Source organism: Ailuropoda melanoleuca, chromosome 6, assembly GCF_002007445.2.
Source record: "Ailuropoda melanoleuca isolate Jingjing chromosome 6, ASM200744v2, whole genome shotgun sequence".
NCBI classification, from domain to species: Eukaryota; Metazoa; Chordata; class Mammalia; order Carnivora; family Ursidae; genus Ailuropoda; species Ailuropoda melanoleuca.
Window position 1 is genome coordinate 99,440,852 of NC_048223.1, and position 14,991 is coordinate 99,455,842.

The following is a 14,991-nucleotide window of genomic DNA, read 5'->3' on the forward strand; positions in this document are numbered from 1 at the left end:
GCTTAACCGCTGTGCCACCCAGGCGCCCCTACTTATGACAGTTCTAATCATTATAGAATGTCACCCTCCAAGATCCTGTTCTTCCCCATCTCTGGTCTTCCTCTTTCCCTGTTAGAGAACCTTAATGTGGCTTGAGGATCTTTTACCTCAAAAAGTCAGTGACAACAACATACTTGTCTTCCGTGAGACTGAGATGAGACAGAACTTTTCAAGTTTAGCCTACAGCTGCTGGAGAATAGTGAGAGGAGGTCTCTCCCCACCCAGCCTCACCACCCTTGTGACAGGATTCTATCCAGTTGATGAGAGCATCTGTCACTATGGGAACAGAGCTCATGTTATGACGTAGCTTCGAATAGTAAGGCTCCAGGTCTCACTCGATAGCTTGTTTCTGCTCTCTGTTACTGTGAGGTTTCCGGTTATGATGGTTTCATTAGTCATAGAGAAAAAAGTGGGTCGTTACAGAGAGCGATCGAAAATAAATATGATTCGGGGGGAAAGGGTGGTTTATTGCTTGAGAGAATGAGGATTTTCACTGTGGAAACAGGCAAGGTATTCTTAGGAAAGCCTTTTTTCTCCTGAATTCCTGTGTGTGTGTTTCCTGCGCAGAGAGTGCCAACCTACTGTACCTTGCACAGCCATTGTAGATACCCGTGTTAACTCTGGATGGACAGATGAATGGATAGGAGGGAGGGAATGATTTTGTCTCTAAGATTCATAGGCACAGTAATTAGTTATTTGTAATAAATTTTGCAAGGCTTAGAAAAGAAAGAATTTTCTTCTAAATTTGATTTTAGTTATTTATATGCTGAGACTCATTTGTTGCTATTTCTGAAAGAAGCTTGTAACTCGTTCATGCATTCACTCAATAAATATTTAATGAGCATGTGCCAGGCACTGTGTTAGGTACTGAGGATGCTAATATGAATAAAATAAGACATTCTCTTTTTCCCCAGTTCTCTTTAGTCTTAAGAGGTTAGATGTACGATTGGATAATCACAGGATGGTGTGATAAAGGTGATAATGGACATACATACAGATTACAGTGATATTACCACAATTTGACAATCAAGTGTAATATTTTTTTTTAAGAGGGAGGGGGTGGGACAGAGGGAGAGAGAGAATCTTAATCAGCCTCCATGCCCAGTGCGGAGCCTGCCGTGGGTCTCCATCATGAACTGAGATCCCGACCTGAGCCAAAATCAAGAGTTGAGCGCTTAACCAACTGAGCCACCCAGGCACCCCAATTGAGTGTAATATTGATGGCCCATTAAAAAATGTGTTTTTTGGGGCGTCTGGGTGGCTCAGTCGTTAAGCGGCTGCCTTCGGCTTCGGATCCCAGGGGTTTCTTCCTCTCCCACTCCCCCTGCTTGTGTTCCTTCTCTCGCTGGCTGGCTGTCTCTCTGTCAAATTAATAAATAAATAAAATCTTTTTTAAAAAATGTGTTTTTGAAGGGCACTTGCGTGGCTCGGTTAAGCATCTACCTTTGGCTCAGGCCATGATCCTGGGGTCCTGGCAGGGTGCTGGGAGCCTGTTTCCTGCTTCTCCTGGTTCTCCCTCTCCCTCCGCCCCTCCACTCTGCTCAGGCTCTTTCTCCCTCTCTCTCAAAGAAATAAATAAAATCTTTAAAAAAATGTTTTTTGAATAGGCAATGCATGCATCTAATGTAGAGATCAAAAGGCACAGTAGGATAAGCAGAGAAGAGAAGTTCAGCCTCTCTCCCCACCTCTATCTTCCAGCCACTCCATTTCCTTCCTTAGAGGCAGCTGCTAGTACTAGTTTCTTGTGTAATATTCTGGATATAGTCTGCGTAGATGTGCGTCTATATATAGCAATTCACTAATGATTAAAACCCATTTTAATGTTTATTTTTTAATGTTTAATGTTTATTTTTTAAATGTGAATGAATTGCACATAGTACATAATTCAAAAGAAATAAAAGGTTATAGAGTAAATTGCAATTAGTTTTTATCTGGAGAGAAAATAGGCATTGGGCCCTCTTCTCCTAATTGAGGAGACAGCTGTGTTAGTCAGGGGAATTCATGCTAGCTGCTACAACAACTCCTGAATCTCAGTGGTTTAATGGATTTTGTTCACATTGTAGATTCATGCCAGTTGGGCAGCTCTCCCAGATCCCCTGTCACTCCATGTAGTGACAAGAGATCTAAGATCCTTCCATGATGTGGTTTTGCCATCTCAGAGCTTTTCATTTCCAGCTGCACAGATTGGGGAGTGTGAACTAAGGATCATGGGAGATTTTAGGGGCCAGGCCCGGAAGTGATATATATATATATCACTTTGTCAACATTCCACTGGCCTGAACTATTCATATTAGAAAGGCTGAGAAATGCATTCTTTCTGCATCCCCTGGAAGAGGAACAGTATCGGTGGGCATCCAGCTATTCCCTGCCATAGGTATATACTCGACTGTAACCTAGGTGTCTGTTCTCTTTCCACTGCAGGTAGTATACCTGGCCAGTGATACCTTCAACTATAGTGCCATTGACCGAGTGAAGTCCAGGGGCAAGCGGCTTGCTCTAGAAAAAGTGCCAAAAGTTGGGCAGCGGTTTAATCGCATCGGGCTACCGCCAAAGGTATGCACTGCCCCTGCGTGACTTAGTAAAGGTGATGATGTATGGTGGCATAACCATCCAAGTGGTGAAACAGGGCACCTAGAGACTTGCATATGGACATGTAAGTAGCCTGCCCTGAGGCTCCTGTCTTCCTCATTTCTGAGGGCCTAAGGTTTGGGGAATAGTTCTCTGGAGAACAGAGCCCCTAACTTTCTCGCTTTACTCCTCTGGCCCATTTAGATGGACTTCTTGAATTTGGATGGGCAATCACTCTCATGACCTTCTTCTGATATGAACTCCACAGGGCATCATGGGCCACCCGGCTTACTCCTGGGCTCTCTGGACTTGAGCTGTAGGGAAATACCTTTACTCCTCTTTGGCTGCAGGTTGGTTCATTCCAGCTCTTTGTTGAAGGCTACAAAGATGCAGACTACTGGCTACGGCGTTTCGAAGCAGAGCCTCTCCCAGAGAACACTAACCGGCAGCTACTGCTGCAGTTCGAGCGGCTGGTGGTGCTGGACTACATCATCCGCAACACCGGTGAGCAGCTGTGGGCAGCCCGGGGCCTGTGCTAGACCACCGCGAGGCACACGGGGGTCTGGGGGCTTGCCGAGCTCCGTCCTGGAGTGCCTTCTCGGCATGAAGGTTTCCTAAGTCAGAAGGGCCCCGAAAATACTTTTCCAAGACAAGCTTTGTTCAGGCACGTCATGTGTGGTTATCAGAGGTAGGGAGTCCTGGAGCCAGTAGTTACTAATGTTTTATTTTAGCCTCTTTCCCGGTCCCAGATGGAAGACACATTGCCTCTTCCAAAGCACATCAAGAGAACTTTTGTCCTTGATCCCTAGTCACTCAAAGCAGCAAGACCTATCGCAGGACAGTTTGTCTTTAAGTACCTCATATTAGTGGACTCATACAGTATTTGTCACTTTGTGACTGGCTTATTTCACTTGGTATGTGCCCCTAAGCTTCATTCATATTGCCGCATGTATCAGAATTTCTTTCCTTTTTAAGGCTGGATATACATTGTATGTATATACTGTATTTTGCTTACCCTCTGTCGATGGACACTTAGGTTGCTTCCCAACCCAAGCTCTTGTGAATGATGCTGCTATGAACGTGGGTGTACAAACATCTTTGAGACATTACTTTCATTTCTTTTGAGTATGTACCCAGAAGTGGAATTACTGGGTAATATGGTAGTTCTGTTTAATTTTTTTTTAATTGAAATATGGTTGACCTATGTTTAATTTTTTGAGGAACTGCCATCCTGTTTTCCACAGCGGCTGCACCATTTTGCATTCCCACTAATGGTGCACAGGGGTTCCAGTGTCTCCATCTTTTCATCATCACTTGTTATTTTCTGAGTTTTGTTTTGTTTTGTTTTTCATTCATAGCCATCCCGATAGGTATAATGTCTCTCATTGTAGTTTTGCGTTTCCCTAATGATTAGTGATGTTGCGAACATCTTTTCATGTACTTTTTGGCTATTTGTGTATCTTTGGAGAAATGTCTGTTCTATTCGTTTTCCCATCTTTGAATCAGGTTGTTTTGTTGTTGAGTTGTAGGATTTTTTTTAATATATTCTGGGTATTAATTCCTTATCAAATACATGATTTGTATTTCCTCCCATTCCCTGGGGTGCCTTTTTATTCTGTTGATAGTATCTTTTGATGCAATTAATTTTAAAATTTTCATGAAATCCAGTTTGCCTGTTTTTTTATTTATTGTCTGTGCCTTTGGTGTCATATGTAAGAGATTATTGCCAAATCTCATGCCAGGAAGCTTTTGCCCTATGTTTTTGTCTTAAGAATTTTATAATTTTTGGTCTTAGATTTAGGTCATGGATCCATTTTGAGTTAATTTTTGTATATGGTGTGAGGTAAGGGTCCCACTTCATTTTCTGTATGTGGATATCCAGTTTTCCCAGCACCATCTGTTGAAAAGACTATTTTTTCATCATTGAAGGGTCTTGTCACCCTTATTGAAAACCGTTTGATTGTATATGCAAAGGTTTATGTCTAGACTGTATGGTAGTTCATTCGTCTGTATGTCTGTCTTTATGTCAGTACCACACTACTTTGATATCTACAGCTTTGTATTACGTTTTGTAATAAGCATAGTTTTGTTTTTTTTTTTTAAAGATTTTATTTATTTATGTGACAGACAGACAGACAGCGAGAGAGGGAACACAGCAGGGGAGTGGGAGAGGAAGAAGCAGGCTTCCAGCGGAGGAGCCCGATGTGGGACTCGATCCCAGAACGCCGGGATCACGCCCGGAGCCGAAGGCAGACGCTTAACGACTGCGCTACCCAGGCGCCCCTGTTTTGTTTGTTTGAGAGAGAGTGCGCAAGCATTTGTGCACAAGTTGGGGAGGAGGGGCAGAGGGAGAGAGAGAATCCTGAGCAGGCTCCATGCCCAGCGCAGAGCCCAACACAGAGCTCAATCTTACAACTCCAAGATTACAACCTGAGCTGAAACCAAGAGTAGGACACCCAACAGACTGAGCCACCCAGGTGCCTCTATACTAAGTATAGTTTTATAGTAAGTTTGGAAATTCTGGAGGAAGTATGAGTCCCCCAGGTTTGTTCTTCTCTTTCTGGATTGTTTTGTCTATTTGGTATCCCTTGAGATTCCATATAAGTTTTAGGATGGATTTTTCTTTTCTGCAAAAAGTATCATTGGGATTTTGATAGGAATTGCATTAAATTTCTAGATAGCTTCAAGTTGTATTGACATCTTAACTATATTGAGCCTTCCCGTCTATGAATGTGGGGTGTCTTTCCATTCATTTATGTCTTCTTTAATTTCTTTCAGCCATGTTTTGTAGTTTTTATTATACAAATCTTTCACCTCCTTGGTTAAATTAATTCTTAAGTATTTTATGCTTTTTGATGCTAAATGGAATTGTTTTCTTAATTTGCTTTTTGGATTGTTTGTTGTAAGTAAATAGAAACACAAATGATTTTTGTGTATTGACTTTGTGCTCTGATACTTGGCTGAGTTTATTTATTCTGATATATATATTTTTTAAAGATTTTATTTATTTATTCATTCAACAGAGATAGAGACAGCCAGGGGGAGTGGGAGAGGAAGAAGCAGGCTCATAGCGAAAGAGCCTGATGTGGGGCTCGATCCCATAACGCCGGGATCACGCCCTGAGCCGAAGGCAGACGCTTAACCGCTGTGCCACCCAGGCACCCCAAGTTCTGATATTTTTGTGTGTGGCATCTTTAGGGTTTTCTACAAATAAAATCATATCATCTGCAAAGAGAGATAATTTTACCTCTTTCTTTTAAATTTGGATGCCTTTTATTTATTTTTCATGCATAATTGCTGTGCTCTTCCAGTACTATGTTGAATAGAAATGCTGAAAGCGGGCATCTTTGCTTTGTTCTAGATCTTAGAGAAAAAGCTTTTGGTCTCTCACCATTGAGTATGATGTTTGTTGTGGGTTTTTCATGTATGACTTTTATTGTGTTGACATGGGGCTTGATCTCATGACCCTGAGATCATGACTTGAGCTGAAATCAAGAGTTGGATGCTTAACCAATTGAGCCACTCAGGCGCCCCTGCATGGTGTAGTCTTTAGATTCTGTTTTCTAGGAATTTGGCCATTTCATCTAGGTTATCCAGTTTGTTGGCATACAATTGCCTATAGTACTCTCTTGTAATCCTTTTTATTTTTATTTTGGTAAAATTGGTAGTAATGTCCCTAGTTTAATTTCTGATTTTAGCAATTTCAGTCTTCTCTTTTTTTTTCTTAAACTAAGTAGCTAAATGGTTATCAGTTGTATGCATCCAGTGAGACAACTGTTATATTTTAGTTTTAGAGCATTTAGTTTATTTATAATGTATGTGCAGATATATTTGGATTTTCATCCACCATCTTATTATTTCCTTTCTATTTTGTGTGCCTTTTTCCTCCCTCCCCTTCTTCCTATGATCTCTTTTCTTTCTAGCTTTCTTTTAAATTATTTTGTAATTAGGGGTGCCTGTGTGGTTAAGCATCTGACTCTTGATTTCCGCTCAGGTCACGATCTCAGGGTCATGAGATTGAGCCCCACATCAGATTCCGTGCTCAGCACAGAGTCTGCTTTGAGATTCTTCTCCCTCTCCCTCTGCCCCTACCCCTGCTCACACACGCTCTCTCTCTAAATAAATAAATAAAATCTTAAATTATTTTGTAAATATTTCATTTCTCCCCTCTTTTAGTTCAGAAGTTTATATGCTTTGTCTTTTCTGTAAATTGTTACTCTAAAGATTACCATGTGAATCTTTGATTTCCCAAAATCAAATATTAATTGGTAGAAACCCTTAGCTTCATTTATATATCTCTAGACTTTTATACTATTAGTGTCATACATTTTAATTATATATGCATGTATGTATATATAAATGTCTGTATGTTTGTGCATATGTAATGCCACTTTTCTGTAAAACCATAAGATGATATTGTCATTGTTATTATTGTTATTAATAAGAATTATGGAGACTTTTGAGCATATAGAAATAAGCAGAATAGTGAACCTGCATGCACTGGTCATTCCAGCCTTAACAACCATCAGTCCGTGACTAATCCTATCCCATTCATACTTCCATTTACTTATTTTCTTTTATTATTTTAAAGCAAATTACAGATATAATTTTATTCATAATTATTTCAATATATGTCTCTAAAAGATGACTCTTTCAAAAAGAACACTATCATACTGCAGCAAAGCTAATATTTATCTTGATTTACTAATATATTTACCCATTTTATTGCTGTTTAAATTTTCCTGTATCTCCAAGCTTCTATTTGGGATAATTTTCCTTTGACTTAGAGAATATATATACATAATTTTTTAAGATTTTATTTATTTGAGAGAGAGAAAGAGAGCACAAACAGGGGAAGGGGCAGAGGGAGAGGGACAAGTAGACTCACTGCTGAGCAGGGAGCCTGACATGGGGCCCGATCCCAGGATCCCAGGATCATGACCTGAATCAAAGTCAGACGCTTAACCAACTGAGCCACCCAGGTGCTCCGATTTAGATAATATTTTAATACTAGTCTGCTGATGATGAATTTTGGTTTTGTTTGTCTGAAAATGCCTTTATTTCACCTTCATTTTTGAAGGGTATGTTTGCTGGGTGTAGAATTTGGGGTTGGCAGTTATTTTCTTTCAGTAGTTAAAAAAACCCATTCCATTGTCTTCTTGTTCCCATGATTTCTGTGAAGTCAGTTGTTCCTGTATTATTGTTGTTTCTTTGAAGGTGATCTCTCTTTTTCTCTAGCTCCTTTGAGATTTTCCCTGTAGTTGGTTTTCAAAATTTTACTGCAATATGCTTGGTATAGTTTTCTTTGTATTTACCCTGTTAGGGATTCACAGTTTTCCTTGAATCTATAGTTTGGTACCTTTTGTCACTTTTGAAAGATTCTCAGCTATTCTCTCTTTATTTTGTTTGTTTGTTTATTTTTAAGTTTAAAAACACTTACCCCCAGCTCTACAGCCAGCATGGGGCTTAAGCTCACGACCTCAAGATCAAGAGTCGCCTGCTCTTCTGACTGAGCCAGCCGGGAGCCCCTATTCTCTCTTTAAATGATTACTTCTGCCCATCTTTTTCTCCATTCTCAGAGGAGAATCCAATCACATGACATGTTGTTAGAAACACATTTTTTCCTGGGTTCTTCATTCTGCTCTTTTTTTGTGACCTGTCTTTCAGATTATTACTTCTGTCTTTGGCACAATCTACTGTTAAGTTCATCTATCAGAGTTCTCAAATTGGTAACCCAATTTTTCAGTTGTTTAATTTCTATTTGATTCTTTTTTATGGATTCTTGTTTTCTGCTACTTAATTTTGCTTTTTATCTTCTTAAACATATTAAGGATTTTATCTTAACTGTTTTAAAGTCTGTATCTTCAGTGTTTGGAGTCCCTGTAGATTTGTTTTAACTTTCTGTTTTCATTGTTTTTATTCATTTCATTATGTCTCTTTATATACCTGGTTATTTTTGATTATCAGTTACTATATATCAAAAGTGGTAGAACTATTTGGAGGCCTGGGATGCTGATATAAATCCTGTGTAGAAGATCTTTGCATTTGGGAAGCAGCTAGGGGTACCAGCAATCCAGATTCACTTTAATTTCAGGTATTGAAGGGAAACTCTGCTTAGTTCCAAGGTGTAGTTCTTCAGGTTTCAACCCAAAGGCATGGGTTATTTACCACAGTCTCCTCCCCTTATCAGTCACCGGACTAGGATTTTGTCTCCTTAGCTCCACAAGGCTATTAGAACACTATCCACCTCTCATACCTCTTCCCAAATCAGCAGGTGCTCTAGGAGAAAAGCCACAGATGATGGACTCCCTGTCTGAATTTCCTTTCTCTCCCAGGTCTAGACACTTTAGTGTCTTATTGGTCTTATTAAATCCCCATACCTTTGAGAGATTTAAAAATATTTTATCATTTGGGGCGCCTGGGTGTCTCAGTCATTGAGTGTCTGCCTTTGGCTCGGGGCGTGATCCCGGAGTTCTGGGATTGAGCCCCATATCGGGCTCCTCCGCTGGGAGCCTGCTTCTTCCTCTCCCACTCCCCCTGCTTGTGTTCCCTCTCTCACTGGCTGTCTCTCTCTCTGTCAAATAAATAACTCTTTAAAAAAATATTTTATCAATTTTTTATAGTTGTTCTCAGTAGAGTGATTGGACCAAGTGCCCAAAATGATGGTCCATCATGACTGAAAGTGAAAGTCACCCCGTTTTTTCTAACTTCATGTTTCTGTTCACAGATCGAGGCAATGACAACTGGCTGATTAAATATGACTGTCCAATGGATAGTTCTAGCTCTCGGGTAAGAGGTTGATCTGTGTCTTGAAGAAGAAGATGAGGTAGTATGTATTCATCATACAGAAACACATAATAATCAGGGATTAGGTCACCTCGGTTCAGAAGAATCAGGCTAGCACATGTGTTTGAAATTGATAGGTTAATATTTGATCGAGTTTTTCTCAATCTGTTTTTTAAGCAGTACCTTATTGAATGATGTTCATAGAAATAGAATGAAGAAAGGTTCAAATATGTTTGGAACATATTACGTATTTTATGCCTTTCTTGGAGATTCACGTTGCATAGTAGCACAGTAAAGGTCTGAGAAATAGTCCATTAAATAAACGTATTTGATTTTGCTTGGGCTAGTAAATTCTAAACTTTTTTAGAATTCTTTTCTCATAATAGAAAATTCCATAGAACATCAGTTTAGAAAAAACTGCTTCCTACAACTTTCCTTACTTTCTCATTGCTTTCATCCTCTACCACACTTTTCTCTTCCTGCTCAGTCTGCACATTTCAAAAAATTAGTAGGAATGCTACCTAGAGTAGGAGTGTAAGGTTGACTTTTATTCCTTATAATAAGTGTTTACTTGCCCAGCTTTATTTAAATAGGATAGGCATATAACATTGTGCAGATTTAAGATGTGCAACGTGGTGATTTAATGCACGTATATTTTGCAAAATGTTTACCACATGGAGGTTAGTTAACACATTCTCATCGTGTTTTTACTTCCTTCTCTAACAGTGGTTCTCATATCTGATACATCAGAATCACCTGAAGAGCTTGTTAAAAATAGTACAGATTCTTCGGGACTTTTCCCCACTAGGTCTGGGGTAAAACTCAGAATTCCATACTTTTAATAAGATATCCTAGGGGATTCTGATGCAGGTATCCTCAGCCCACACACCCTGTTTCTGTGATGGCACCTGTGAACCTGAGGTATGGAGCCAGACAGACAGTCACGAGAGTGTCTGACAGGCTGTCGTAGGTAGCCGGCCCCACTCTTTGCAGTCGGCCTTGTCCTTTTCCCTTATTACTGAAATGGTCAGAGACTCTGTCGTGCAAAGAGCAGCCAGCTGTTATCTTCCATGGTTCTGTTATGTCCCGGGAGAATGTGGTCACCAGTGAATAGCATCAGATCAAGGTCTACACAGAAGGACCTTGGCTGGCTGATACTTGCTTTTGCTTTTTCCTTTTCATACTCTCAGGACTCTCACTACCATTCCCTAGGAGGAAAGGCTTAGAGTTACCTCTGTTATTGTCAGTTTCCTTCTTACTAAGGGCTATGGCAACTCCTGGGGAAGTGCACCTTTTCTCAGATAAGGGACTCTGAGAACTTTGAATACGCCAAGTCAGAGGTGCCATGAAGTTTAGGTAACTGTGGAAGTCATTTCAGAGGTTGACTGAGGATTGGCGCCCGAGGAGGGTGAGGTGGGGTGCTTTGCTACTACTTTAAAGGGCATGAAACAGATGGGACCCTAAGTACTTAGTCTTCCTTGCTTTTCAGGACACAGACTGGGTAGTGGTGAAGGAGCCTGTGATCAAGGTGGCTGCCATAGACAACGGGCTGGCTTTCCCCCTGAAACATCCTGACTCCTGGAGGGCATGTAAGTCTGAGACCACTGCAGTTTGACTCTTTCCTTACTCAGTCTCAGTTTCTCATCTATGCAATGAAGATAATAATACCTCAACGACGGGATTGTTCTAAGAATTCATGGATTAATACAGCTCATGCATATAGAACAGTAGCTGGCACATGGCAAGTACTGCAAAATACAAGCTATTATTGTCATTCTTACCTTACATTATTCCTGCTAAAAGCCCACAGTTGAGTTTTCTCATCTGTGTTTGTGTCTTTCTCTTTCTTTCTGAGGACTCTTATTCTATTTGTGTTTCTATTTTTTTTTTAAGATTTTATTTATTTATTTGACAGAGAGAGAGAGGAACACAAGCAGGGGGAGTGGGAGAGGAAGAAGCAGGCTCCAGGAGCCCAATGCGGGACTCGATTCCAGGACCCCAGGATCAGGCCCTGAGCTGAAGGCAGACGCCTAACAACAGAGCCACCCAGGCGCGCCACTATTTGTGTTTCTAAATATAAGCTTTTGTCAGTGTTCTGTCTTCCTTGTTGACATCCTGGAAGTCAGCCCCTGTCCTGTTATAACTGAGAAACAATTAGAAAGAGAGAGAGATACAAGTAGGGGGTCACTAGCCCCTTTGTAGTACCAGTCTGTCTTTTCAGAAGGAGCATCTGAATGTCTCAGTGGCAAGTCACTGGAAAGTCACATAATGTCTGGGAAAGAGCACCAGCTCTGGGATTGTGCATTCCTGGGTTTGAATCCTAATTCCTCCACTTACTCTGTAGCCTTTAGGATTAACATCCCTTGTGATTTTCTTTCCTGTTGTACATCACATGAGAGAGGCATTCTGCCTTTTGCAGTGCTCTCATAGGTAGAGGACGTAGATGGGCAGCTTTGCTTTGTGCTTTTCTTCTTTTCAGATCCCTTTTACTGGGCCTGGTTGCCCCAGGCAAAAGTCCCGTTCTCTCAGGAGATCAAAGATCTGATTCTTCCAAAGATATCGGACCCTAACTTCGTCAAGGACTTGGAGGAGGACCTATATGAACTCTTCAAGGTTAGCCCTGGGAGCCTCAACCTTATAACTATATGGAAGAAGGAATTTCTAATGGTTTTTCTAATGGCTCCTGATACAAGCCAAGGGAGAATGGCTAACACTCTTCTGACTTATGTCAGCCAATGAAGAGCAAGCAAGATTCCCACATGTGGACAGCAACACCTAGTTTGGGTCGGTTTGAAAAAAAAAAACAAAAACAAAAAACTGCCAGCCGTGGTGAATCACCGTGGGTTATCCTGCATGTCGTGGGGCTGCAGTGTGTCTGCAGAGCTCTCCTTTGCAGATGGAGCGCTAGAGCCTGGAGTTCTTTAGAGTTAATAATGAGACTCAGGACAAGATATTTACTTGTTCTCTCTTTCGCCATCTGTGCAACAGAGAGTTCTTGGGGTGGTAGTTAATTTCACTAAGCCTCATAAGCCTCATGTAAGCTTTCTTTATTAGAAAGTTTCTGTTTGGGGGAAGAAAATGGGTTCTTCTGAGGGATTCATGCAGGTTCCATCTCCTGCCCTTTTGCAGAAAGATCCTGGTTTCGACAGGGGCCAGTTCCATAAGCAGATTGCTGTCATGCGGGGACAGGTAAGCCTGGGACTTCTTCTGGTGTCATCCCTGGTATCTCTCTGGGAGGTCATATGCTCATGTTGAGTAAATGCGTAAAGCTTGTGTCTTACACCCTTTGAGTCTATGCCGTGCTTATTTATGACTCTGTCTTAGCACGTGGGAGAGGACACGGAGCCCTTTCAAATCTCCCACCTCTTCCATGGTATCCGGTGCTTGGTGAGACACTATGTGCTCAGCTCTGTGCCAGTTGTTGGGTAGTTCATTGGTAAATTTACCCAGTGGCCTGTCAGGTTGTTCAAGGCAGGCCCTATGCCCTTGTGGTTAAGAGCTAGCCTCTGGAGTCAGACTTCTTCACTACTTACAAGCTCTGCGGCCTTGGGCAGGAAAGAGCCTCTGCTTCCTTGTTTATAAAATGTGACAATAACAACACCTTGCAGAGTTGGCCAGAGGATTACGTAAGATAATGCATATCAAGTGTTTAGTAAAGACAGTTACCTGGCGTGTGGTTAGTACTCATATATTGGCTATGGTTATAATTTTTGTTATTATGGCTACGAGTCGTATTATTTCTTCTCTCTCCACTTCACCTTCAAGGAGAGCTAAGGAAACCCCTAGGGCATTGTTGATCTTCCAAAATATAGTAAAGACTATGCCTGAAAAATTATTTTAAAACTCCGTAGGGCACTAACATTCTTATCGCTTTAAAGAGATCCAGGATGGCCTAGTGGTTAAGGGGCACAGTGGTCATGGTGCCTGTGTTTGAATCCTGGCTCTCTCATTTATTGGCTCTGAGGTCTTGGAGAAGTTGCTTAATCTGTCCTTCCTTTAGTTTCTCCATGTGTAACATGGGATTTATAACAGCACCTACATCATAGGGTTATTATGAAATAATGATTATGAAGTAAGTGATTTGGAGTAGTGCTTGATGGATTGAAGTTCTCAGTATGCATTAGTTGTTTTATGATTTTGTGTATAGAAAAGGCAGCTTTTCACATATTTAAAGGACAGGAAGGTCTTTCTAGTTGTAATTAGGCATTTACCTCTTCCTACCGTTTTGGTAAAGGCTTCTGGTGAGAGCAACTCTTGGGCTTACTGAGTCCATGTTTCCATGGAAATGGGACATACAGAGCTTTTAAGAGCTGTGGTTGTTATAGCTGCTTGCACACCAATAACGCGGTCTTTCTACATTACTCAGGTCATGTAAGGGCCCAGTTAAGCTGGCAGAATTTTTGGAAACCTTAAAAACCACATGATGTACTGTGGTATTATGGAACTCAGCATAAAGGAACTAACTTCTCAAGTTTATGTAGGCTGTGCCTCTGTTCCTATTGTACTGTCTTCCCTAATCCCTTTCCAATTCAGTCCCTTGCCAAAACCACAGCAACCCTCCTCTCTTATATCCAGTTAGGGATGTTATCTAGAGTGGCAAAAGGTGGGGAGATGGGAGAGTGTAATTTTATCTTTCTCTCCATTTTGTGGCCGTAATGTCCTTTGAGGGCCTTTTGGCCCCTTACAACCTAGAGTGCCTACCTCTGAAACACTGCCAGGTTTCGTGAGTGTCCAGCTCCTTTCAGCAGGTAGCTGGCCAACATGATCAGTCACATCCTTATTAGCTTACCAGTCACCCACTGAAGCAAAATGAGCCTTTGCCTTCCAGAAGTCTGATCTAGCACAGGGAAAGGCGATCACAACCCTTTACCTACCTGAGCCTAATCACAGAGCCTGTATGAGGGCCCTGAGCCAGGGGGAAGAGTCACAACTCCCAGAGAGATGGAGTTAGGCGACAGAAGTTGTTGCTCGCTGGAAAGACTGAGCCACACCAGGTGTTAGAGTGCAGGGTCTGAGATGGAGCCTCTCTAACTGGCGTATTCAAAGACCATGTTTATTCTTTAGCATCACGTACCTGCTATCAAATTTTTGTCAACTCTTTAATTTGAAAACTTTCAAACCTCAGTAAAGAGTAGGATCTTTTCCTAGATTCACCAGTTATTACACTTGGTTAGCCACACTTGCTTTATCTCGGTATCTGTTTGCTCGTATCTCCATAGATGATCCGTCGGAGTAATACCCATCTCTACATATCCACGCAGTTTCTCTCTTTAATACGCCTGTGTAATTTGTCTCTCCTTAGGTCAGTAGATTGATATGTTTCCTTTTTGGCCAAATCTTTTGAAAGTAAGTTGTGGATAATTTGACATTTTACCCCAGATACTTCAGTGTGCATGAGAGGCAGCTTCTAATCCAAAGAATCGAAGGAAACACAGGACGAACCAGCCAGGGCAGGTGTCTCTTAAATCCTGCACAATTCACTCCAATTGGAACCTCCTTTTCATTCTCTACCCTGAGTTTTGTGTTCTATGGTCTTTGAAGCAGTGGAGGATGCTGACAGATTGCAAAACAATTAAGTAAAAAAAAAAAAAAAAAAAA

At 41.2% G+C, this 14,991-nt stretch overlaps 2 protein-coding genes across 2 annotated transcripts in view; one reads left to right on the top strand and one right to left on the bottom strand.

Moving 5' to 3' along the window:
* Positions 1-14,991, top strand: part of PI4K2A (phosphatidylinositol 4-kinase type 2 alpha) — a 42,460-nt gene that overhangs the window by 10,561 nt on the left and 16,908 nt on the right. The window contains exons 3-8 of the mRNA XM_002916975.4: positions 2,461-2,592; positions 2,958-3,111; positions 9,335-9,396; positions 10,883-10,982; positions 11,873-12,006; positions 12,523-12,582. Of these exons, the coding sequence (XP_002917021.3) occupies positions 2,461-2,592; positions 2,958-3,111; positions 9,335-9,396; positions 10,883-10,982; positions 11,873-12,006; positions 12,523-12,582 (642 nt within the window). The remainder of the gene's footprint in view (positions 1-2,460; positions 2,593-2,957; positions 3,112-9,334; positions 9,397-10,882; positions 10,983-11,872; positions 12,007-12,522; positions 12,583-14,991) is intronic.
* AVPI1 (arginine vasopressin induced 1) overlaps positions 1-14,991 on the bottom strand; it is a 43,194-nt gene that overhangs the window by 3,074 nt on the left and 25,129 nt on the right. The window lies entirely within an intron of this gene.